This window comes from Pimephales promelas, chromosome 24, assembly GCF_988280905.1.
Source record: "Pimephales promelas chromosome 24, fPimPro1.hap1.1, whole genome shotgun sequence".
NCBI lineage: Eukaryota > Metazoa > Chordata > Actinopteri > Cypriniformes > Leuciscidae > Pimephales > Pimephales promelas.
This window is the reverse complement of record NC_142792.1, coordinates 27,039,138-27,066,813: the sequence shown is the minus strand read 5'-3', so window position 1 is coordinate 27,066,813 and position 27,676 is coordinate 27,039,138. Positions and strand designations below refer to the sequence as shown.

The 27,676-nt window shown below is 38.2% G+C and overlaps 1 protein-coding gene across 1 annotated transcript; it reads left to right on the top strand.

The window, feature by feature from the left end:
- Positions 1–495: 495 nt before the first annotated feature.
- LOC120478346 (protein NLRC3) lies at positions 496–27,676 on the top strand. The gene is made up of 7 exons (XM_089126867.1): positions 496–740; positions 6,269–6,547; positions 8,769–10,557; positions 11,616–11,789; positions 19,464–19,637; positions 23,951–23,997; positions 26,774–27,676. The coding sequence occupies exons 2-7, from the start codon at positions 6,289–6,291 to the stop codon at positions 27,292–27,294; spliced, it is 2,964 nt and encodes a 987-aa protein (XP_088982993.1). The 5' UTR covers positions 496–740; positions 6,269–6,288; the 3' UTR covers positions 27,295–27,676.

The window sequence follows — 27,676 nt, the reverse complement described above, 5'->3', positions numbered from 1 at the left end:
TCTATTTCGCCTGTCGGCTCCTGGTTTCTGATTTTTGCCAAACGGCCATCTGAGTTATTAAAGAGCAATTTAACCTGCCTTTGCATTTGGGTTCTCTCTCGCCACACTCATCATGACATCAGATATGTAAAATAACTTTAATGTGCGCATTTCTTTATACTTAACTTCAAGTTCAAAATAAAACTTAATGAACCGCTCCATTGTTAATATACAGAGCTCTCCGAAACACTAACCAGGAAGTGTTTGTCTGCACCCGGAAAAGTTTAATTATTAAAAACTAATAATACAGACCTAAGTGTCAGGGGAAAATAAAGAGGATTCTCCAGTTGATCAATGCATGCATGAAATCTGCCGCTGGTTACAGCAATGCCACCCTGATTGAAGATGCCAATGAGAACAATGACATCTGTCAAGCTGACACTGCTGGAACAGTGGATATCAGTAATGAGGATCATAGTTATGCAGATTCAACTGATATATGTGCAAAACATGACTGCTTTCAGGAAGATCACAGCTACACCTAGAGTCTCGAACAACAGGAAAAAGCTTAGAAGGCAATGCCACAACTCCAGGGGTTTCAAGATGTCACAACTCCTGGTTGAACAGGTTTAAATTCAGAAGAAAATAACTCCACAGTCCTTTACGGAAATACATGTTTAAAGCAGTTTCAAAGTAACTTCTGCTCAAGACAGTTCAAGTTCAGTGGAGGAACGAGCAACACCACATCGTCATCATTCAAGGTTCGTAAATACTACTTTATAAAATACTAATACTAGATATAGATTTAAAAGTGTCATGTCTCTATTCACATTGATTTAGACTTAATAAACAGCATTGACACATTGTTTGTACAGTTTTTCTTATTGCTAAGTACTAACAGGCTGCCGACTTTTGAGTCTCACTTGGTGTTGAGAATTATGAAGCTGTATTTATTGTTTGAAATTTGTAGGCCTAATGAAATTGACAGAATTTGAAAGCTGAGACTTTGTTTCATATCATAGTACCCTGCTCTGTGTCGTCTGTCGGTGTCCGTTTCTTTGCTCTGTGATTTTTCGGGAGAAAAAAGGTTGTGTGACGTGAGTAAGTGTGTGATCAGTGTCAATAGTGTGAGTCTCATACTGAATGCCTGAGAGTTTGCAGCCCTGGCACAAGTCTAGACTAATGATTAAACATTTCTCTCCGAATCACGGATGCGAAAACCATGAGATCTCTTATTTATTATTATATGTCAAGACATGGAAATTAAGAAAGACAATTTACTGGAGAGGTGGGCAATTTACTTCATTCATCAATACACAAAGGTTGGGCATTTATTTGCTGACCAAAGGAACTTGCATTATTCTTACAATGTAGAGAAATGTGTGTTCATGTTTAAAACTGAAAGTATGTCTCATGATACACAATCCTCCTTCCTTCAAAGAGAAGACTTCAGTCAACATATGCGTCAGTGGAAACTATGCTAGATTGCTTTCACACTCCTGTGTGGTTACAGTTTTTTTCAATTGCTAACACACAATTTTGCAAACTAGTCAGGTTTCATCAAAATGCTTTACACAATTTACAAAACCACACACACAAACTGCAAAATACCTCATATATCCTGCAAAATGAAGCACTGCAACCGAAACTACACATAGCATTATCAAAATCAAACTTTTGCATGAAATGGCACACAACTTCATTCATATTACCAGATTTTTGCCTAAACAACTACACACTGTTGGGCATAATGAAAAGCACTCCTATCTTTAGTATGCTTTGCCATAATACTAAAATATGTCTCAGATTGTTCACATGCACAGAGATATTTGCAGATACACACATGCTGTTGAAACTTCATTTTACAGTAATCTATTTCTCGTAAACAAGTCAGTGCAACGTATGCACAACAGAAATATTTACATGGGACTGAAAAAAAAATTACTTACAAAAAACAGTAAACTAAAAAAGAAACTTCCAGAAAATATATTACAGTAAAAAAAAATAAAAAAATGTGGCAAGAAATTTTTTTTTTTTTATAGTTTTTATAGTGCTTACATCCTGATTGAAGTGTTAACAATTAACCATTGAGGTGTTTGGCCAGGTGGCACATGTAATTGGCCAATTAGCTCATGTAGTGTCATTTTGAATGGTAGTGTTTAGAAATGGCAAACATGTGGCTTTATGTCAGATTGTTGTGTCTTATGCAGAGAACTGTGTTCAGTGCATTTAAAAAGTGGCATTTTAAAATGCAAAATGTGTGTAAAGCAGAAAATGTGTTTAGACTTTTGGAAACTTGAGAAGAAGTTTCCTCTCTGTGTGTCCGTTTAAATAATTGTGCTGTGCTTGTCATTTCAGTGTGTTAGCAACTGGAAAAAACTGTAAACTCCTCTCCATGTCCTCTGCATGTGATGATCCTCACACACACTTGCTGTGCAGATAAAAATAATGCAGCAAAAATATTCTTTATACCTGATCTGTACAGGATACGTAGAAACACAATGGTTTCAACATTCAGTTGTAACTTTTAACTTGAATGTGCCATTTATATTTTATTTGACCTTTAATGTAACGTATTGGTATTAAATCATATTTGTGAAAAACAAGCAGTTAATTAAGAAGTCACCAAATGAAGCACATTTTAGGTTACCTGATATTTTTTTCCAGTGCTGTTAAGTGTACAGTCTTTACCAATAAATACTATGAAAAATAATTTACAAAATCTTTTGCAGGACAGTTCAATTCTTTACAATAAAAGAATATAGTAAGAAAGAAAAGTAAGCTGTTACACTGAGATGGTTTGGGAAAACCATAAAGTGTTTTTGTACAGTCAATGAATTGTGTACAGGAAGAATTAAACCATCGAAGTTAGATGATAGGCCTAATATAACCTAAACAATACCTTTCTTAGATTCTTTATTTAGGCTCATAATATAATACAAAAGAGGGCTAATATAATATAAAAAAAATGAATTGAAGTATTTGAAGTGATATAATATATCAGTTTAAATGCTTCAATTTGTGGACATATTATATTATTATAATATGAAAACAAACTGAAGCATTTAAATAGATCTAATAGCTAAATATTTTTAAGAAAAGTGAATATGCGAACTCTTTAATAGTAACCATACCTAAAACTCCCCCACCACACAAAAACATTGATATTTTGACTTCACGCGGGTGGGTGTGTAATTGTTACTGTTCTGTGTCCATCAACCGTTATTTCCACCACTTCAATCAGTTTTCACTCTATAGCAGTTGACCAGAGCACTGAAATTATTTCTCACTTAAACTAAATCAAATGGATTTCCACACATTTCGTGTCGGTCCTCTGCGTGGCATTTTCTTATTTTCTGCGCGGCAGCGGCTTCAGAAGTGCAGCTCAGAGGGAACTTTAACACACACACACACACACACACACACACTTCGACACGCGTGCCTGGCGTCTCTCTCTCTCATGCGCACATGCACACACTCCAGCTTGAGAGAGAGAGATGCCAGGCGCGCGCGTCGAAGTAAGTTTGTGTGTGTTAAAGTTTCCTCTGAGTGCGTGCACTTCCGAAGCCGAAGGGCTATTTTGAGCCTTGTTAGTGGTATAAACTAGCGATTTCTTTTTACTTACTCAATGCCCCCATTACTAGCATTATACGCTAAACAGTTTTTAGAGATAAAACTCTTTACATTCGATTATCATGAAAACAAATCAGATAACGGTTGACTACCCAGATAGCAAACTGACATTGAATCAACGTGGAAACGACGTCTCTCATGACATTGAAACAACGTTGATTTGCTCATCGAATTAACGTTGAACCAACGTCAGACGCGGCATTCTTCAAAGCTAAATGAAATCGAAAATTGGTTTGCTTTCATAACGTTGAAACAACGCGTTGATTTCAAGTTGATTTTCCGTTAGTTTTGAAAGAATGACGCATCTGACGTTGGTTCAACGTTAATTCGATGAGCAAAACAATGTCAGATCAACGTTGTTTCGATGTCATATTTCCACGTTGATTCAATGTCAGTTTGTTATCTGGGTAGGTACCGATGTTTTATTAGATCAAAGGTTCATTGTTCGCTGGAGTTCTCCTTTAAGTTACTACAACAGTTTAATAAACAAAAATTTAATTACAACTACAAAATGTAACAGAGTAATGTTATATATGAATGAATAACAGCATTTAAAGAACCTCTGTGCCAAAAGGGTTCTTTCTTGTCATCATAGAACGTTTTTTAGCATAAAAGTCTCTTTGGAGTTGAGTTAAGAACCCTACCCAGATAGCAAACTGACATTGAATCAACGTGGAAATATGACATCGAAACAACGTTGATCTGACATTGTTTTGCTCATCGAATTAACGTTGAACCAACGTCAGATGCGTCATTCTTTCAAAACTAGCGGAAAATCAACTTGAAATTGTTTCAACGTTATGAAAGCAAACCAATTTTTGATTTTCATTTAGCTTTGAAGAATGCCGCGTCTGACGTTGGTTCAACGTTAATTCGATGAGCAAAATCAACGTTGTTTCGATGTCATGAGAGACGTCGTTTCCACGTTGATTCAATGTCAGTTTGCTGTCTGGGTATGCTTCATATAAAGAAACCCAATGATCTCTTTTTTTTCTAAGAGTGAAGTGCATCTTTCTGCAACAGGTTAATAACAATTTATTTGTTTTTATATGTTTTATTCATAGATATTTCTAGTTTGCGGGAGTCCCACGAATCATTTTATTCTCCCTGAACCCTCACACAGAGTGAGTGCATTACAGCCTGCACTCGCACTCGGCCGCACTCTTTTGCGTTGGGAGTGCACGTCTCTAGATCAAAGGCCCGGCCCGGCCCGAGGATAGTGATATCGTCCCGACATCGGGCTCGGGGGGAGAATCTAAAGGCAGAGAAGGCATCTATCTAGGTGAACTGAACAATGGTGTAATGATTCAGTTTGACTCCCAAGACAAGACGATTCGCACCCAACTGGCCAATAGGAACGTTCCAATAGGAAAAAAAGAACGTGGCCCCGCCCATGACAAAATCCTGACTCGAGAGCAAAAAATTGCATTCAAAATTTCAATTTCAATAAAAATCAAATCTCAATTTTTAATGTTCTATGAGAAAATAATTTCTCTCAACTTTTTTTAGTCTCAAATATTATTTTTTTGCTATTGATATGAAAACTTTTTCTCTAAAATATTATTTTTTCTCTCATGAAATGCTTTTTTGCTATCAGTGTGATAGCAAAATCACTTTTTAGCCTAGATCTAAAGAGGTATTTCAATTATTGATTTATTTCCCGCATTAGTGGGTCGTATGACTGGCATACACAAAAAAAGTGGGTCACAGTAGGCAAAAGGTTGATAAACCCTAATCTAAGGGATGTTTGTCTCCATGAGTTAGAGATGAGAGAACGTCTCCATTTCAAGCTTTTTTAGCATCACTGGACGATGTTGTGAAGGAGTAATTTTCCATTTGTTTTTTTCTTGATAATAACACTTGTTGGAATTTTACTGGTCAGACAAAGTGTAACATCTGGACGAAGTGAGCACTGAAACATACCCAACCAAGATTATTGAATAAACTCTGCACTAAATTTGCATGAAGGTACACTACAGCAACATCACATTTTTGCTTCCACTCAAAAAGGGGCATTTACAGGATAAGATGATAAAATAGATTTAAAAACTACATCGAAACCAGCTTTGAAGTCTGGTTGAGAAAGCCTGACCAGAAAGTTTGAGGTTTTTGAAAGCAATAAAGTCGATCAGAAAAACAGACGAGATAGATAGATTGATTTTTAGGGTGTTACTATGTGGTAGCTAGAGTACTTACTTGCAGTGGTTGCTAGGGTGTTGCTATGCGGTTGCTATGGTACTCGCAGTGGATGCTAAGGTGTTGCTATGTGGTTGCTAGGGAATTCTGAGTGGTTGCAATGGTACTCGCGGTGGTTGCTAGGGTGTTGGCTATATGGTTGCTAGGGCATTCTTGCTGGTTGCTATGCAATATTTAAGATACTTGGGGTGGTTCCTAAGGTGTTACTATGCAAATGTTAGGGTACTCTGGGTGGACGTTAGGGTGTTGCTATGGTATTCTGGGTGGTTGCTAGGCTACTCATTGCTAGCATATAAATACCATGGAAAAAAGAGCATTATAGGACCCCTTTAATAGATGAGTTTGGACAAGAGTCCTGATCCGGTCACAGCTTCATTTCATAATCCAAATAACATTTGAGCGCTCAGGTCCATATGTTAAGATTTAAACTACTTCAGATATTTTTCTTTTTGTCCTGCAGCTGTGAATCTGTGAAGGACGATGGCGTCTGTTAAAGAGCTGCTTCTGAGCTCACTGGAGAACCTGACAGAAGATCATCTAAAGAAGTTTCAGTGGTACTTAGAGAACGATCATGAGTGTATAACAACGTCTGATATGGAGAATGCAGATTGGTTGAAAACTGTGGATAAGATGGTAGCATGTTTTGGACCAGAAGAAGTTGTGAAGATTACGTTGGAGATCCTGAGGAAGATGAACCAGAACAATCTGGCTGAGCAGCTGGAGAACAAACACAAGCAAGGTAAGGTTTAATTCACTGTGACTGTAAAGTGATTGACTGTTTACCAATGTAATGGCTTGACTTAAACTTTGCTCTGCTGATGTGTTTGTGTGGTCTGTGTTCCTCAGTGAGTGATCTTCTCTCTCACACACATACAGGTCAGGCTAAAGGAAATATAAAGACATCTGCCGCTGTTGGTTTCTTTTCACTGGTCAATTTTGAGATTTTGGGCTATTTGTCTTCAATAATGTCTTATTTCAGACTTGTGGTGAAAAAAATTCCAAAATACACATTTAGGTTTTTATTTTACTATACTTTGTTTGTGTCTGTACATTTCTCCTTGTATAAAATCCCTGTTGAACTCTTAATTTGAATTAATCTGTGACATCGCTTGTGGGCGGAGTCGGGACATGTACAAACAAGTTCATATCTGCAGCTGTAACGAGACATCATTGTTTGTTTGGATGTGTGTGCGTTCTTGACAACGTAAGTTTCCTATAGTGCATCATGGGCATGTGTATAAGTAGATGCATGTATGTTTATTCAATGCTATATTGTTGTTTGTGGTGATATTTATGCACATGCTATTTTAAAAAGAGAGTTTCGATTAACAGACATGCACAAATATACAGTCTCACTCGGTGTTTATTGCAAATGCATATATTAACCATGCTGATCTTGATTGCTGAAATATTTGTGTGATGTTATTTAGTATTCTATTTACAGTTTGGGAGTGTTGTTCTAAGTAATTTATCATTAGTAGGCACATTTGAATTTGTTCAGCACCAAATCTTGTGACCCTGTTATATTCTGGAGCAAGAGCTCCGCCTAGTGGTCATTTGTTTACTTTCATTTAATACTGCAATTCCCAAAGTTAGTATTGCTTTATTATGGCAATATACCAGCATTGTAGTTAAATATTTTACGTTTATTTAATTTATTTATTGTTATTCATTTATTACAGAAACCACACTCATGAACCTACATGTAAACAAACTACTTGTGGAGTTGTTGGAATAAATCAATGCTTGGGAACTGAAGCTGTCATGAACTTATGTGCTTACAAACCTTCTGATCGAGGTTGAGGATGATATGTTGACAACCAGTCCGCTAATGTACATACATCTTTAACACTCCTAAATTCAACAAAAAGTTGTCGTTCTAAATCAACATGCTGCTCTGCTCTGCGATCTGCACCATCATCACATAAAAAAAAAAAGCTCTCTCTCTCCACGTTGTTGTCGGATCCAAATATGGTCATTTCCTTTTTATCAGCAACCAATCGTGAAAGTACTGTGGGCATTTAACTCTAAAACCAAAACCTCATTGGCTGATGTCAATTTCTAACAATGTGATTCGTTCAGATGCATCACGTGACGTGCATTTATATGTGTCTTTATGAGGTTTAGGTTTTTGGTTTGTATTGTTGTTGCTAATGATTTAATAAGACATTGTCCACTAAAAAAAAGGTATGGATTTTTACATTACAAATCTTTAAATGCTGTTTTCTAAAAATGAGTTTTTTTGTCATTCTCCAGTAGAAACATCTCAGCCTGTGTAGCACCTATGTACACCAAACTTTCCAGTTATACACTTAGCGGTATTCTGAAGATATTTCAGAGGGATTTGTTTATAAATAATTCCTGGCCTGATTTATGTGACATTTTAATCAAAATGTTAATACGGCGAGAATTTTTTTTTTTTTTTGAAGACTATGGACAGTATATTTAGATTTTCTAGATAATGAAAGCATATATCCTGAAATCCCTCTGAATTTTTTTTTCATCTTGTGTGTAAACAAAATGAAAAAAATATTTTTTTTTACACCTGGCTTTATCATATGTCCAGATCTATCTACCGAAAATATATGCAAAATTTTGCATATTTAATGAGATAATGCCTAATTTGCATAATTAAACATACAAATTTCAAAAACTTGTAATATATTTATATATATATACTTGTGTAAGTAATCAACTGAGAAAGTTTCATGGTGATATCTATTTTTTTTTTTTTATCCCTTTCATCTGTAGTGTCTCGCCTTAAAAAAATTAAACCAATTGCATTCGAGTCAGGGCATTTCCATAACCATTTATATTGTCAGCTTCAGCATAACCAATGTAAGATGTGTATGTAAACACTACTGAAGTAAGAATGTGATTAATTTGAATATAGTAGAAGCATGAATTTATGAAAAACACGATCACTTAGTCTTTGCTGACTTTTCCCCTCTTTCTTAAAGGCTCGACTACAGATGATAGAAAAGCTACTCTTCATGATTACACAGAGACCAGCCGCAGACTGAAGAACAAATTAAAAGTGGACTATAAGCGGATATTGGTTGGTAATTCAGAGACGGGTCATCAGGAATACCTGAACGATATCTACACTGATTTATATGTGGTGGAGAATAAGACTGGAGGAAGAGTGAACGAGCACGAGGTGATACAGATCGAATCTCACAACCGACCGACTGCCAAGGAGACGGCAATAAAGTGTAATGATATGTTTAAGCAAAACTCAAGGGTACTGACGATGGGGATTGCAGAAGTGGGAAAAACTGTCGCTGTCTATAAATTCATCCTTGACTGGGCCGAAGGAAAAGAAAATCAGGGTATAAACTTCATATTTCCACTTCCATTGCGTAGATTGAATTTGATTAAAGAAGAGTATAGTCTCATGGGACTGCTCAACAAATACTACTTTAGTAGTCCTGAAGAATTGCCCTCTCTTCCTGAAGGTGATGGCAAAGTTATGTTCATCTTTGATGGGCTGGATGAATGTCGCTTCCCTTTGAACTTTAAAGAAGATGACACATTTACAAATGTGAAAGAAAAAACAACAGTGAGTAAGATAATAATAAACCTCATCAAGAAACAACTCGTTCCCTCTGCTCTCATCTGGATCACTTCCAGACCAGCAGCAGCCAGTCTGATTCCCCGTGGCTACATTGATCAAGTGACAGAGGTGCGAGGATTTAATGATGAGCAGAAAGAGCAATACTTCATCAAAAACAGCAGTCCTGAGGTCGCTGGAAAACTCATCAGTCACATCAAGAAATCCAGGAGCCTGTACATCATGTGCCATATCCCCGTCTTCTGCTGGATCTCTCTTATTGTTCTTAAGCCTCTACTGGCTCCAGAGAGCGAAGGCAAAACTCCCACAACTCTCACAGGGATGTACACAAGCTTCTTAATTTCTCAGCAGCAACAGAAGAAAGACAAATACGGTGACCCTGAACCTAAAGCCAATGCAGTGTCTTTTGATCAGATTATTCTGAAGCTTGGGAAACTGGCCTTTCAACAGCTGGAGAAAGGAAACCTGATTTTCTACAAAGAAGAACTTGAGGAATGTGGACTCGATGTCAGGGAAGGGTCACTGTACTCTGGGTTATGCACTCGAATGTTTCAGGAGGAAACTGTTTCAGCCAGAAGTGTTTTCAGCTTCTTTCATCTCAGCGTCCAGGAGTTCCTTGCTGCTCTTTATGTGTTTATGATGGGCAAAGATGAGAAAGCTGACCTATTTCTTCAGTCCGGCAAAGAAAAACTGACATGGAAACTGTCCAAAAAGTCACAGTTTCAGCTTCATAAGGCTGCAATCAACAAGGCTTTAGAAAGCGAGAACGGACACCTGGACCTTTTCCTTCGGTTCCTCCTGGGTCTGTCACTGGAGTCCAATCAGAGTGACCTGAAGGAACTACTGCCAGGACTGGAGTTCAAATCAGAGAACATTAAAGACACTATTGATTATATCAAAAAGAAAATAGAGAAGGAGGAATCAGTAGAGAGGACCATCAATCTCTTCCACTGTCTGAGTGAACTGAAAGATGACTTTGAGGAGGAAATCCAGAAGAATCTGAGCTCAGAATATCTTTCAGCACTGAATATCTCCTCTGCTCAGTGGTCTGGTCTGGTGTACATGCTCCTGATGTCAGAAGAGACTCAAGAGAAGTTTGAACTGCAGAAATACAGAAGATCTGATGAAGCAGTGATGAGACTATTGCCAGTGATCAAAAACACCAGAAGAGCACTGTAAGAGTCTCCTTTATATTCACTGATACACAGTGTTAGTCATTTTAGTTGCCTTCATTTTAAATGGGTGACTTGCTGGCCTAGACAGTTCAGAAAAATTAATAAATGTAATGTGTGTGAAAATAAATGCTTGTTTGATGTTTTATGAAGAGATAATAGTTTTTGCTTTGCTTTATTCACTACACTTAAAGGTTTTTTCAAGCTCCAGATTATAAATGCCAATAAGCATTAAAGGGTTAGTTCACCCAAAAATGAAAATTCTGTCAGTATTTACTCACCTTCATGTTGTTCCAACCCCGTAAGACCTTCGTTCATCTTTGCAACACAAATTAAGATATTTAAGATATTAAGATCACTCCTGCATACTAGTCCATAGGCTTCTTGAGGGAATGACTCTTGCTGGCATCGAAAAGTTATTAAAGGCATCGTTAAAATAGTCCAAGTGACTACAGGGGCTCAATCTTAACTTTATCAAACGACAAGAATACTTTTTGTGCGCCAAAACAAACAAAAACAACGACTTTATTTCAACTATTCACTTCCTTCTCCATGGGCCTGTAGTCAGTTAACGTAGTGTGATTGCGTAAAGCTACGTCACATGAAGGCTCACTATTGGCCGACGCTGGTCATGTGTGTGATGCGTGTGACGTACAATAACAGAAGCTTACGCTATTAAACTAGTTACCTGACTCGCGCAGAGGGAGAAATAAACGAATAGTTGAAATAAAGTCGTTATTTTTGTTTGTTTTTGCACACAAAAGTGTTCTTGTCGTTTGATAAACTTAAGATTGAACCCCTGTAGTCACTTGGACTATTTTAACGATGTCTTTAATGACTTTTTGAGGCCAGCAAGTCATTCCCTCAAAAAGCCTATGGACTAATATGCAGTAGGGATCCAGCTCTCAGATTTCATCAAAAATATGTTAATTTGTGTTCCGAAGATGAACGAAGGTCTTACGGGGTTGGTACAACATGAGGGTGAGTAAATACTGACAGATTTTTCATTTTTGGGTGAACTAACCCTTTTAATACTGCTCTTTGTGTTGTTCTCTACACAGGCTACAGTGCTCTAATCTCACAGCTCAGTCCTGTGAGAGTTTATCATCAGTTCTTCAATCCTCAAATTCTGTCCTGAGAGAGCTGGACCTGAGTAACAATGACCTGCAGGATTCTGGAGTGAAGCTTCTTTCTGATGGACTGAAGAGTCCAAACTGTCAGCTGGAGATACTGAGGTAAATGTTTTACAATAACAAACTATGCTACAATCAGAGGCTGACTTAACCAATAAGCAAGGTAAGCTGCCAATAAGCAAGCAAGGTAAGCCGCTTAACACCACGAGAGACAAAATATTTGCAGGAATGGGATATTTTTTGATATTTATACAGCAGTATGACCCACATGGACTGCATAAGTCTAAGAAAAATAGTGTTTAGTGTGAGGGGAAGGGAATGGCCAATATGAAGATTGAATTCTCAAAGTGGCTTTAAACAGTTACTAAAACAGTAAAATGCTTCGATTTCATGCATGATTTGCTTCTGACAGCACTGAACAAGCTAGCTAGTTAATTAGTGGCTGTGCACAGGACAGAGTTAGCATCTCAGCCAGGGTTTAAAATTAACATCACATACAGTAGGTTGACAACCAGAATGACACTTGCCGCAGTAAATTCACCGTGGCAAAAATAAACCAGCCGTATTTCAAAGTCGTTCGCGAAATGACCACCAGGTGGCACAAAGGGACATTTAGCGAATGCTACATTTTAAATAGAATATAGCAAACTTTTATAGCAGAACATTTTATTAATCAAAAGTTAAATAGGCCTATCTCGCAGTCAGTGAAAATAAATTGGGTGCTTTCAATGACGCTATTGAGGAATGCGAAGATTAAAGAGCGCTTCTCTCTCGCGCGCGCACACACTGACTGCTGAACAACCGAACTTCTGGGCATTTCTCAGTGGGAAAAGTTGTGATCGAGTGGTAGAACTTAGGTTCAATCATTTTGATGACACTGTTTCAAATCCCGAATAAACATGGTATTAAAATGACCATGCATTTCCATTTTACACTATGGGACAAATCTCTTCCAACAAAAGCAGTTATGTTAAAAAAAAAAAAAAATAGAAAATAAAACTTAATGGGGTTCCATGTAGAATAAAACAAAAAAACAAGCTAAGCAAGGATTTGCCGACAGTAATCAATGCTATAATTAGCCTACATAGACAATATCAAATATATATATATTTTTAAAATTTGCAACACGCATGTTTAAACACAAAATAATCAAATCTGAACCAGCGCTTCTGCTCCTGTATTGAGAGATAACATGCAGCACGTTTCAGTTTCAATGGCCTTAATAAATTAATTCACAGCTTTTTAAAATGTCAGGTGTTTTGAGGTGGTTTTGAACGAAATATTGAATTTTATAATTGAGTATTTTGACACACCACGCCGAGTGCGTAGGCCTATTCTAAAATCGGGTTTTATCCTGGCATTAATTAGAGTTCGACAAACGCGGCGGTGCTCACTTGAATTTATTTTTCTCATAACAGCTAAAATAAAATCATCTTTTAAAACTGTAAAATGTGTAATTTTTTCACGAAAAGTAGGCCTACACTCACAATAGATTAACGACAAAATGTTTTTTCGCTCATTTGAGCAAACACACTGGAGAACGTTTGAGCATTTCGCCGTGAGTTAAGACGTGGCCGAGTGGTAGAACTTACGGTTCGAACATTACAGTGACATGGGTTCGAAGCTCAATCAAATATGGACTAGTTCAATTTTATATTTAGGTATTAATGCAGAAAAATGTGTCTATTTCTGTTACACCATTTAGTTTTTTTTGCTTATATGCATTTCCATTTTACACCAAGGAAGGAACAAATAGTATCCAACAGAATGACTTCTTTACATCTATAATAATACCAAACGTAATTTCTGTAAAAAAAAAAATATATATATATATATATATATACAGTATATATACCACAAATTTAGGCCTACTGAAAAGAATGTATCGAATCGCAATTTCGCAAAGTAGCCTAATGTTAAGAATTCAATTCAATCAACTTTATTAACATCTTAAAAACAAAGGAGATGATTGTAGATTTAAGGAGAAGGAAGAAGACACCGTTAATCCCAATCACCATCCATGGGAGTGAAATGGAGATGGTCTCCAGTCACAGACATCTCGGTGTGCAGCTTGATGATAAGCTGGACTGGAAGAGCCACATGGAGACATGTATAAGAAGGGTCAAAGCCGACTTTATTTTCTAAAAGGGTGAGGTCATTTAACATCTGCCGTCCTCTACTGTGCAACGTCTATCAAACGGTGGTGGCAAGTACTCTGTTCTTTGCTGTGGTGTGCTGGGGAGAGGGTGCTAGCATGGGAGATCTACATCGAGTCAACAAATTGATAAAGAAAGCTGGTTCGGTTGTGGGGACTGAATTTGATATGATCCAGCATGTGGCTGAGAAAAGAATACTCTAAGTTAAAATCAATCATGGACGATTCCTCCCATCCAATCCATGCTCTTTGGGTGATCAACAAGAGCACCTTCAACCATAGATTGATTGCTCCAAAGTGCAAGTCTGAACGTACCAGGAAGTCCTTTGTACCAGTGGCCATCAGAATGTTTAATGTGTTATGAATATTCACATGTAACTGAATATACTACATTAATTAATTTTTGTTATTGAATATTCTGTACAGAATACGCATCTGTTACTGATTATCCTATATAGGTATGATTGTTAAGTATGTATTGTTATTGAGTGTTAAAGCTGCCGTGACAATATAATTTCCTGCAAAGGATCAATAAAGTATCAACAAACAAACAGTAATATTAATTTTAAAAAAAACAGTACCGTTTATCGCTTCAAAGATAATACCGGACTCTCAAGGCAGATTCATCATTGTTACTGGTAAACTTTATGATAATTTGATCACATTAGTTAATGTATATGCGCTCAACGTTGATGATGAACGATTTATAAACTCATTGTTATCAAAAATACCCAACATGGATTCTCATCAATTGATAATTGGGGGAAATTTTAATTTAGTACTTGATTTTGACCTTGATAGGTCATCACGTAGACCGGTTAGTGTGACTAAAATGGCAGAAAGTGATAAGAAATTCATGAATACTTATAAAATAATAGATCCATGGAGAACCCTGCACCCCAACACACAGAATTATATATTACTCCCCAGTTCATCAGACTTATACACCAGAATATATTACTTTTTAATAGACGGTAAACTGCTTCAGCAAATGAAACCTTGCAATTATGAAACACTAATGTTGTCAGATCATAGTCCTCTAACTATGCATGTAGCCTTTGGATATAATCAAACATCGAGGAGCTGGAGATAACAGCATATCATAATAGAAAGAAGGAAATGAAGTTTGTATTTATCATTTAATGACATTTAATAAATTTGTATTTATCATTTAATGACACTCCTGACGTCACAAAATCCACCCTCTGGGAGGCACAAAAGGCACATATTAGAGGCCAAGTAATTTCATGGAAAAGCCTGAAAAATAAGCAACAAAGGGAAAGAGAAACTCAACTAAAAGAAGAAATAACAGAAACGGATAGACAACATTCATCTAGTCCTTCAGTAGGTCTGCATAAGAAAAAGCTGGCTCTGCAGACAGAACTGGAGTTAATATACACTACAATCTTACCGACAATCATTTTACAGGACCAAACTGGGTATATCAAAAACAGACAGTTGTTTTTTTTAATATAAGAAATTATTAAATATAATTCACTGTCAGGACAAAAAGAATCTACATCCTGAAATTTTACTATCATTGGATGCGGAATAAGCTTTTGACAGGGTCGAGTGGGATTATCTATTTTCAACCCTGTCAAAGTTTGGATTTGGCTCAAAAATTATATCTTTGGTAAAATTATTATATGCTCAACCCCAGGCTTCAGTGTGGACTAACAATGTGCATTCAAATTATTTCCCTCTTAGCTGATCGACTAGACAGGGCTGCCTGCTCTTGCCATTACTTGCAATAGCCATTGAACCCCTGGCTCTTTTATTACGTGCAACGGATGAATGCAGTGGGATTAAAAGAGGAAAAACGGAACGGACAATCTGTTACTTTTTATTTCAAACCCTGCTAAATCTGTTCCTGTAATGGAAATTATCCAAAGGAATTTGGAGCAGTATCGGTTTACAAATTGTACTTATCAAAAAGTACCTTATTCCCAATTAATTCTAAAGTCTGTATGAAAACTAAAGTGTTTAATATCTTCCCCTTTTCACTATCAACTGAATTTAAATATCTTGGGATAAATATTACGCAGGAATTTTACGGCCTCTTTTAGCACAACTATTTGAAATTATGTGATCAAACGAAAAAGGATATAGATACATGGAGGAACATACCAATTTCATTAGCAGGTCGAATAAATGTTATTAGAATGAATATTCTGCCTAAACTTCTGTTCTTGTTCAAATGTATTCCTATTTGGATAGCCAAGGCATTTTTAATAAAATCGATTCCCTCATGTCATATTTTATATGGAATGGAAAAACTCCAAGAATCAAGAAAGTGTTCTTGCGAAGACCAATTTGTCTGGGAAGAATGTGATTACCCTGTTTTCGACGTTATTACTGGTCATGTAATTTCCGCTCTATGTCCTTTCGGTTATCCGCTCAGGGGGCTGATTGGAGTTGAATGGAGAATGAAAGCTGTTATCCCTCCTCGTTAAAAGCATTACTTTATTCAGCTTTGCCTATTTCAAAACAAAAACTTGAGAACCAGTAGTTTCTAATTCAGTTAAAATCTGGTCCCAGATTAGAAAACATTACGGATGGAGAGGCGCATCTGCTTTAAGTCCATTGATAAATAATCACACATTTTCACATCAGTCTTAAACACAACATTTCTTCAGTGGAAACATACGGGTATTTGGTGTATAAAAAGATTTATTTATTGAAATATATTTCCCACATTCAAACAATTACAGAGCAAATACAAATTGGAAAGTAAAGATTTCATCAAATACCTACAGATCCAAAGGGGGAAAAAAAGTATTTTCACACAATTTCTTTATACAAGCAAATTGTATTATAGCCATGTTAAACATTTCTAGTAATTGTGTGGTTAATTTTCATACTGTACTTTCAGAAAGTTTTGGAATATACCCTCTCCCCAAATAACTAATAATAAACAATCACTAATAAAAAACTATAATAAATAATTGAATGAGAAGGATTAAGATCTATTAAGATTTTTTTTTACATCTACCTTGTAAATATATATTTTTGCTGTTTTATTAAAAAATGTTCACATGTTACAATTTAAAAAAAATTCTTTTTTAAATCTTTCTTTCTAATCTTTCTAATCTTTCTTTTTAAAAGTATACATTTTATCATACATATTTCAAAGTTAAGGATTCATTCGTTTGATATATTGAAACAAACACTATAATAACATCTTAGGTGATTAGTTTATTTTTGACAAAACATACTATATATTTAACATATGAGCAGAAACTGGCTAACAAAAGCTTATTTGATGTCTATTTTACAGTAAAAACTTTATCTAAAAAAACTAAATAAAACTAGTCAACAAAAATCTGTAACATAATAAACAACAGTATGTTTTTGTGCTGTTCATTCATTCACACACATGATTCATATTTGAACATATTCATGTTCTTTTTGCGGTTTACAGACACTATTGCATATCGCAATGAGAACAAAGCACTTAAGAATAAAAAAAAGAAAACATACTATTTAAAATCCTCAACTGGATCCGATGCTCCTTGAAATTATACTAAACCAGCACTTCTAAGGCAAATTTACCAGGATTATTCCTCACAGCCTCGCAAGACGACATAGTACTGTAATATGATTAAACTTGGTGTGTTTTATCGAGCTGGTGTGGGTGATTGCATGACTTGCCTTAGATCATTTGCGTTTGAATAGCGCTCTCTCCGTGGGTGTGGTCACATTAACAGATAACGAGCTGTAATGAGCTGAAATTAGAACAACTTACATCTCTCTCTTTTTATATTGATTACATAAACAGAGGATATTTGTTTTAGTATTGAATTAGATAATTTAAAAGTACACTCTTAAATGGTTATAAAGATATATTGTTCATGCCTTGGTGAATAGTATTCAATGAGTTTTGTTTTGTTTAAATTTAGAATTGTGCTCCAGAAAAAAAGTTCACGGAGAAGGAGAGACAGAAAGCACACCCTAGTCATTCTTTTTTCATATTTATTAAGTATGTATGACCAGGAATTTAGTATTTTAAGTCTATTTTGCTGCTAATGCGCTGGTGCGTTTGCCGACCCCAGAGGGTTAACCATGACTCTGGCTAATATAAAGGCACCAAATTACAATGATGAAAATTTTATTCAGAAAATAATCTCTCCCTGACCTAAATTCACATTACCTTATTATGTGAGGTGATTTTAATTGTTCTCTGAACCCTTCTCTAGACCGCTCATCCACTAAACCTGCTCAACTCTCTAAAACTGCAATTACACTTCAGTCACTTTTAACTTCTTGCAGTCAAGCTGATGTATGTTTTTTCATTTACCACAGCACGGCAATACAATTTTTTTTTCTCTCATGTCCACCATAATTACTCTCATATTGATTACTTTTCTTAGACAATAAATTGTTGTTTAAAGTGAGGGCCTGTTCATATGGCAGCATTCTTATATCTGACCATGCTCCACTTTCACTTTCTCTTCAGTTTCAGGATAAGATGTTTGGTTCTAGAAGTTGAAGATTTAATTCTCTACTGCTCTCTGAGAAATAATTTTGTGTTTCATTAAAAACCTAATTAGATATCTTTTTGGAGATACTTTCACCTTTGCTTTTTGCATTGATAATTGAACCCTTGGAAATTGCTATTCGTAGTAAGCAAGCCATACAGGGAATTAGGAGAGCTGGTGCTGTTTACAAAATTTTATTATATGCCGATGATGTGTTGCTCTATATCTCTGATCCGTATGTTTCTTTACCCAAAGTTTTGAGAATTATTAATTCCTTTAACCTCTTCTCTGGTTATATTTATTCATCGAATTTACTGGACAAAAGTGAGGTTGGCAAAAGTCAAGCCTGGTGTTGATCCTCTTTGTGGTCGTTGCAATCACACCCTTGCTGATTTATTACATAGGTTTTGATTACGTCCATCCTTAACTTCTTTTTGGCTATCAATCTTTAACTGTTTTTCTTTAGTGACAAAGAGACAGATTGAACCTTGCCCTTTGGTTGCACTTTTTGGACTTTCTCCAAATGTCACTGGCTTGTCTGGAAATGGCTTCTCGACATTATTAGCTAGACGGCACATTCTTCTGCTATGGAAACAAAACTTCCCTCCATGCTCCATCCTTTGATGACTGGCCTAAAGATGTTATGAGTTTCATATTTTTTTTCCCCTTTTCTCCATTACATGTATCCTGGTATTATTGTAAAAGTTCAATAAATATATTAAACAATTTCTTTGAAGATATTTACGGGAAATTAAGAATTTATTAGCAACTATAATTCATTGTAAATTAATGCATTTTAAATACTTGCAAATAATAATTTATTTTAAGATTCACTCATTCACTCTTATTTGTATGACTGTTAATGTTTCTTGTCTAAATGTAAATTATATATTTTAAATTCAACTTGAAATTACTGCTAACAGTTAAAAATAAGTAATACCTAATGAAAAGCTGAAAAGCTGAATCCAAAGAAACAGCTCCAGAAGCCATTGTAAGTTGATTGTAGAACAACTGTCACATATAGTCTCTACGATCATCTTAAACTTTTGATTCTATTGGGAAACGCTGCCAAGGTCAGTGTGTGATAGTAACATCTGTTTGCCAAACTAATGTGATGTGGACTGTTGCTGTATGTCTTTGTAGATTGTCTGGCTGTATGGTGACAGAAGAAGGCTGTGGTTATGTGTCTTCAGCTCTGAGTTCAAACTGCTCACTCCTGAGAGAGCTGGATCTGAGCTACAACCACCCAGGAGATTCAGGAGTCAAGCTGCTCTCTGATAAACTCAAGGATCCAAACTACAGACTGGAAAAAGTCAAGTATGTAGAGCAGGAATAGCTTCCATTAAACTTCAAAAACAACATTACAATATTCACTTATTACAAACTAGTTACACTTTATTATAAATTACATGACTAGGAGTATGCAGCCTCCACACACACCCTGGTCTATGCAATCATGCTGCTTAAATCCCCACAGCTTCCTCCAATCACGTCCTCACATCCTCCAATGTACGTCGCTCATCAAAAATCCAGACTGATCTCATGAAATTGCGTGTGTGTGACACGCCAATTCATATATTTTCATTTTTGGCATGTTATCAACACGCATAATCACTTTTCAGCGTATTTATGAACCCGTTGACTTAATGTTATTACTGTATATATAAATATATGACTTACCTTAAGCCCGTCCCTAAACCTACCCGTCACTAGGGTTAATACCATTAGTCTTCCCCTACCATCCTAGGAAAAAAAATATTGCTCCCCAGATGTAGATCTACATTTTGCTTCGTTTCGCTCGGACTTTTAACAGTGTGTACATACACGCGGAATCACTCAGACATTAATGGCGTAGACATACACGCATACACGCAAAATTTCAAAATTGGTGAATTTAAATTTTTTGCAGAATCTGTTGAAATCATGAAGACGCCTCTCCATGTTTGAGATAGCAGTATTGGTATATTTAAAAGCTTACATTTTGAGGTTGAAATCGTCTTGTTTTCGGAGATTCTAGCATGCAGTAGGTGTGTACTTCCATACTGGATAAGCCGGCGCTTTTGCCATCGCACTCCAAGTGAACAGCATGGCTACTTATTATGCTGCGCTCTGGCCGGCTCTATCTGATATCAAAATTCAATGAAGATGGAAGCTGCAAAGATTGTCGCAGACGAGCTGAACCATGGCAGTTACACCGAAAATGTTTTTAAGTAGTACTTCGACAAGCCGCGCTGAAAAAGTGAAACTGTTGTGCAAAGGGGCCATAGAACCGGCTGTAAAAGCCTGACTCGCTCAGAGAAGGAGGTACCGGTTCTATGGCCCCTTTGCATTCTGATATCCCTGGAATCGCTTTTCATGCCTTTACATGTACAGCTAGGGGCAGAATGGCCTCCGGGTTCCGATCGCCGCACTTTGTGGGCTCGGTAAACTGAACCAGAGGTATGGGCATGGCGCGCGCACCCTCGGTGCTTGAATACGGCGGCTCAGCTTGCTGACAGCGGTGGCTGGCTGTTTCATATGTGACATCCCGATTGAATGGAGAACGTTTTGTGAATAGGGAACAGACTTAATAGACTGGCAACAATCTCCATAGAACATGAACTGGCACAGAGAATCGAAATAGAGGATGCCGTGAAGACCTTTGCTGCGATGAAGGCCTGCCATGCGCGCTTCTGAAACGTAAGTTAAGCTTAATTTGCTCTTTAGTCGTTATTTAAGATGCTGAATCTGCTGATGATATAATGTGCTTAGGGATGGGGCCGATCCGATCCAGTATCAGTATCGGGGCCGATATCAGCGTAATTCACGTATTGGATTTTCCCGATCCAACCTGCAGAGATATCCGATATCCATGAGCCATGTCTGCGCTTTGACGTTGTCTGCTGAAATGACTGAAATGACTTGTCTTCTGAACAGTGATTCCCGCCGGCTAGTCTGCTAGCTGGCTGCCAACTGCGGAATGGATTTCCTGAACAGAGGCGCGGCTCAATGAGACACACAGACCCCCGTTCAGGAAATCCATTCCGCAGTTTGCAGCCAGCTAGCAGAATAGCATTGAGCTGCCAACATGTTCGCCGTGTGCGGAAAATCCTATGGTGTGTGTGTGTGAGAGAGAGAGAGAGGGAGATAGATAGGTGCCACAGCACGCACAACACGACAGCCCTGCTTAATGAGTGACGACAGAGGACAGAAATAAATATTCAAACGTAGCCTATATGGTTACACTTTAGATCTGTGATATTTATATATATGATTTTATTTTAGATTTTGGTTTTCAAAGATAATAGAATATATTTGAGCTGAGTTAAAACCATTAAAAAATATAGCCGCATCCTGTCTAGCGCAACTTCCTTCTCTTCGCCTTAAAACTCAAACTTTAAGACAGAATCAGCACGATCAGTGATTATTGTAAAATGCAGTCTCTACTGTTGCTAAATTGCGGGAAGCGTTTAATAATAAAAAGAGCGGTTATCTCATGTTTAGTCCATGTTTAGACCTTCCCTTACCTACGTATTGTTATTGGCTAACTCAGGAAAGAAAAAAAGCTGTAAAGCACAGGGGGGAGCTTTACAGGGGGTATGGCTCATCTAAATGAGATGTAAATGAGCCCTATTGTCACTAGCAGCAGAGAGAGGTGAGAACTGCACAATCTTTAGAGGTCCTTATCTACTGTAACCTTTTATTTTTTAAAGTGCCTACCTTCAAATGGCCACAACTTCTCCAAATATTATCAGATTTCCACGTGTTACACATTGTTGGAAAGCTTGGAGACTACACTTTCAGAATCTATGAATAACTAAAAATGCTCCAAAACCGACTTGTGTCCCTAGTTTCTGTGATCACGTTTCAGAATGGACTTCACTGACAGGGAGAAGGCAAAACTCGCATCATGTTTATTTTTCTTTATTTGACAAAAAGCACAACACTTTGTTTTTATTGTGAGTATCCACACAAAAAAACACACTTAACAGGATCTAATGATGTACAACACTTATATGTAAGATCAAAATCAACAGTCTCTTTTGCACTGATAAGGAAAAAATCGAGCTCGTCGCGCTGGCGCGATAGCCGACCCCAGAGGGTTAAGACACGGGTATAGTTCTTTGAGTCAAAACATCAGGAAGCTCTATGAAATCTTCAGCACCCATGCCAGACACTTCCAGACCTGACAAAACATGAGCATTCACAACCTTTCTTTAGCCCATTTTTCTCAACAAAATGCTTGTCTTCTTACCTTGCAAATTTAACCTTTTCACCATGGTTTCTGTAGAGAATGTGCCGGAACTGCCTGAATGTTGCCTCAGTCTGAATGTTGGAACAGATAAAATACCAGCTTCTGACCTCAGAATCATCTTCCACACCGGCCCCAATATGGCCACACGTCTGAAAGGTTACGGTCGAATCACTTGAAAGGCTCACAGGATGTTTGGCTTGTCCTACAGATGTGCCTTTATCCTGTCTTTCTACATGAAGGACCCCGGGGTGTTTCTGATGACATACATGGCAATCCAATCGACTCCTACATTCATTGCTTGTGTGGCCTTCCTTCAGGCAACCAAAACAAATACCTTTGTCCTTAATGAAGTTGATATAGTCCTGGTGTGTCTTGGCTTTAAACCGTGAGCACTGACCTAGTGTGTGGTTTCTCTACAGGCAGAAAAGACTAGGCAGAAATGGAATATTCCTCCATTTTTCTCTTAGTTTGTAAGGAAGTTTTAAAATGATACTTCGCATGTTAGCTGGTAAGTCCAGTTCCCTCATATTCCAAACATACCCGGGGAACCCAGAGGAGTCAGTCTACCAGCATCACTGAACGGCTGACTGGAATGCCTTTCCAGCTCCTCCTTTGTTGTCTCCAACTTCCCACTCCTCCTATCCTCCAGCAGCTGCCTTGCGTGTTTGAAGGGATTCTTGAAGAAATCACTCCTCTCTTTCTCCTTTCATTTCCTGTGCTTACAACAAAGCGCAGGAAACGAAACGGAAACGTTGTCAAACTGTGTAATCTGTCTTTTATATTACTGTAGCATATCAATTTCAGCACTTCTAAGGCCGATTTGAAACATGTATCTTGCATTTTTTGCTGTTGGATGAACTAATTGTTAAAAGTACTAAACTGAAAGAAGATCACACTGTTGTGTTTCTGTGATTAAACCAAATGTTCTTATTGCATATTACAATAATCTTGTGTTTGAAACGATTATGTGGACTGAAAACATGTGCAACTGTCTGAAAGCATTACATCAGGTTTTGAAAGAATGACTAGCTGCGTTACAAGTGTGATCAGTTTGGATTTTTGAAGAGTTTTGAAAATGTATTATTACATTTTTACAAATATTACTTATTTGTGAATAAAAAAAACTGTAATACGATCGGTAATTAGATAGTTTTAATTTGGAAAGCATTGAGATACGTCCAAGTCGAAGTGTCATGAAAAATTTAAGGCCATTCATAAGTAAAAACAAGACTTTTTATGGCCTTAAATTTAAAAAATAAAATTTGAGACTTTTTAAGGATCCGTGGGAACCCTGAAGTGTGTGTGTGTGTGTGTGTGTGTGTAAGAGAGAGTGTGTGTGTGTGAGAGAGAGAGAGAGTGTGATTACTGATTAACTGTCACTGTGTGTGTTTTGTAGTGTGGATCATGGAGGAGAGATCAGGATTGAAGCAGGAGTACGAAAATGTATGTTACATGTACACACACACACAAATACACGCAAACATACTGTCGCTCTCACTTACACACACACACACACACACACCCTCTCTCTCTCTCTCTCTCTCTATATATATATATATATATAGTGAAATTGACACATGCTGAAATATTTGGGGAAAGTGCACTTCTGATGATCCTGAGTAGGGAAACATTACATTGAGACGTTACATTGTGACGACGAATGGGGTTTTGCTTAGAAAGCCTATCAATTTCAAGTATTAAAAAACGATCCAATGGCAAAGAAATGCCATGGGTCTTCAGAATTTGCATAGCGCATCTCCGAGGGCATGCATGGTTTGAGTACCCGACCACCTACGGTGGTGGCTACCATCACATCAGCTAGAGCATTGTCCACGAGACATGCGTATCCGTTGAAGTCGAACCTCTTTGACAGCTGATGCTCTTCTCGTCAAGCATCAGCTGACGAAGAGGTTCGACTTCAACGGATAGGCATGTCTCGTGGACAGTGCTCTAGCTGAAGTGATGGTAGCCACCACCGTAGGTGGTAGGGCACTCAAACCAAGCATGCCCTTGGTCAGGGAATAAAACAGGTCGCAAACACGGCGGGAGTGTAGAGCACCTTGTTAGTAGATGTACGCTACTGTCACGGTATTGTCTGAGCAGACTAGTACTTTTTGACCCCTGAGCAGCGCAAGAAAGCGGTGCTGAGCAAAGCGTACTGCCAGCAACTCGAGGCAATTGACATGCCAAAGATGCTGGGGTCCTGTCCAGGAGCCCACGGGAGCATGTCCTTTGCACATGGCGCCCCAGGCCATGTTGGAAGCAACTGTTGAGACAACAACATGCCTGGAAACTCATTCCAAGGGCACTCTGGCCCGTTGAAAGCTGAGGTTCGACCACAGCGTGAAGGTCTGACGGCAGGTCGGAGTAACTGGTACTCGGAGCATGCCATGTTGCCTTGCCCACCTCGGGACTTGGTCGCGAAGCCAGGATGAGTGGCGGTCTCATATGAAGTAATCCAAGCGGTGTTGTTGCGGCTACGGATGCCATATATTCCCCAGGAGGCTCTGAAATAACTTCAGTGGAACTGCATTCTTGCTCTCAAACTGTCTTAGGCAAGTCAGCAGTGACTGCGCGCACACGCTCATAAGCTGCACGGACATGGCGACCAAGTCAATTTCCATATCGAATTCCAGAAGAGATCCTCTGCACGGGGCAAAGTTTTCTCTTCTCTCAGTTGACCTGAAGGCCCAGAAGAGCTAGGTGCCGGAGCACTAGGTCCCAGTGTTCGCAAACCTGGTCTCGAGAGGGAGCTAGGATTAGCCAGTCGTCGAGATAGTTCAGGATGCAAACCCCGGGTTCTCGTAATGGAACAAGGGCTGCCTCGGCGATCTTCGTGACGATGCGAGGAGACAGGCCGAATGGGAGAAACGGTGTCGAGGAAGAATAGAGACATGAAATTAGGCCTCCTTTAGGTCGATCGCTGCAAACCAATCCTGCGGCCGCACACATTCGAAAATGCGTGTGGCCATGAGCATCCTGAACGGTAGCCTAAGAAGGGAGTGGTTCAAGACGCGCAGGAAGTAGGAGCTGTAAAACCTGGACCTCCCTTTGGCCGGAGGGACAGTCTCGATCGCACCCTTCGCCAGTTGGGTAGCAACCTCTGCTCTCATGATAGGGGCATTGCCACCAACCATAGTGAGTCTCTCCCCTGAAGCGGGGAGGAGACCGTGTGAACTGAATCGCATAGCCAAGTCTGATGGTTCGGGTAACCCAGGGGAACAGGTAGGAAACTCTAGCCAGGCTCCCAAAAACTGTGCCAGCAGGGTCAAGCGAATTGCAGACGTCCCCTCTGTGGTGCCTGACAGAGGAGGCCAGGGAAGGACCAGTATTCCACGGGGGCCTGCTCTGCCAGAGGTCTGGTGACAGAGGGAGACGAGAGTGGTGCGGCCCCTGGGCGGCACACACTGTCATCAGAGAACTCTGTGACATAGGCTGACGAGAGTGGCGAGGCCCATGGGTGGCCCATGGCCAGATCAGAAACTGTAAAATTATAAGGTGTTACACCAGAACAGCAAACAAGATCAAGAATATGCCCCTTAGTATGAGTGGGCAGTGTGTTAAATTGTTGCATACCAACACAATCCAAACATGATAAAAATTCACATGTAAATGCATTACTGACATTGTCTATATGAATGTTAAAATCACCCAGAAAGATTACATTTACATTTACATTTGGAGACATGGAAGATAGATGAGTCAAAAGTTCAGATAGTTCATTTAAAAAGGCATTATTGCTCTTGGGAGGACGGTAAATAGTTGAGGATGGTAGGAATTGCACCATTGATTTTTTAAGGCAATTATTTCAAAAGAGGATTATGTAGCCAAAGTTAACTGAGACACTTTCAATTTCTCTTTATAAAGTATTGCAAGCCCCCCTCTCCATCCAGTATCACAGGATTTACAAACGTAACTGTATCCTGGGGGAACAGACTGGTTTAGGTGAAAAAAGTCATCTGGTTTCTGCCATGTCTCAGTTAGACAGAGAAAGTCAAACTCGCAGTCAGACAGTAGATCGTACACCAGGGGTCCTTTATTGGAGAGAGATCATATATTAAATAATCCAAAAGAAAACTTTTCTTTAGTGCTTTATTATCGTTGGTTGCTCAAAATCCTAAATTAACTTGTCAGATCTGAAATTAAGACTCAAGATATAAAGTTTCTGTAATTCACTGATGTGTTTCTGTAATTCACTAATGTGTTTTCTCCCCATCAGATTCTCATCAGTTCACTCTGGATCTGAACACAGTGAATAAATTCCTCCGTCTCTCTGAGAACAACAGAGTGATTACTGACACTCGCACAGAGCTTCAGCCATATCCTGATCATCCAGACAGATTTGATGATGAGTGGCAGGTGTTGTGTAGAGAGAGTGTGTGTGGATACTGTTACTGGGAGATTGAGTGGAGTGGATGCGTGTATATATCAGTGTCATATAAGAGCATCAGTAGGAAGGGATCGGGTGATGAGTGTGTGTTTGGAAATAATGATGAGTCCTGGAGTTTGTTCTGCTCTTCCTCCAATTACTCATTCAGACACAATAACGTAGAGACTAAACTCCCTGTAAAGCCCATCAGCGGTAAAATAGGAGTGTATGTGGATCCCAGTGCAGGAACTCTGTCCTTCTACAGCGTCTCTGACACAACGAGCCTCATACACACAGTCCAAACCACATTCAAACACACACTCTATCCTGGGTTTAGGGTTTATTATGGATCATCAGTGAAACTGTGTTGATGAGTGAGAACAGACTGTAGAGAGATTCTACCCATAATGCTTTGGGCTGCATGATAAACCAGTAACAGTGAGATGTTTTAGAGTCTCTTATTGTCTCTTCATTACAGTAATAATACAGTAAAATAATGTCAGAATAAATGTGTGTCATGAATCCTCATACAGACAGAAAAATCAGTGTGTGAGTGAGTCACGATGAGTGACAGTGTGTATCTGTGCTTTTCTCAAACTATATTCAGTTCTTATTGTACTGTCACATAAATCATTTTTATTAGTAGTATTAAAATGACCTTTCAATGACATGTATCATTCAATAAAGCATGTTATTTGTTGTAAAATTGATAAATGTCAATTTATTAATAAATGTGAAAAATATAAACCCAAA

Bases quoted from the DNA above. Each gene is read 5' to 3' on its own strand.
- LOC120478346 (XM_089126867.1), top strand. From the start codon at position 6,289: ATGGCGTCTGTTAAAGAGCTGCTTCTGAGCTCACTGGAGAACCTGACA. The intron at 11,790-19,463 runs GTAAATGTTTTA...ATGTCTTTGTAG, and splicing joins TGTCAGCTGGAGATACTGAG to ATTGTCTGGCTGTATGGTGA. The intron at 23,998-26,773 runs GTATGTTACATG...TCTCCCCATCAG, and splicing joins TGAAGCAGGAGTACGAAAAT to ATTCTCATCAGTTCACTCTG.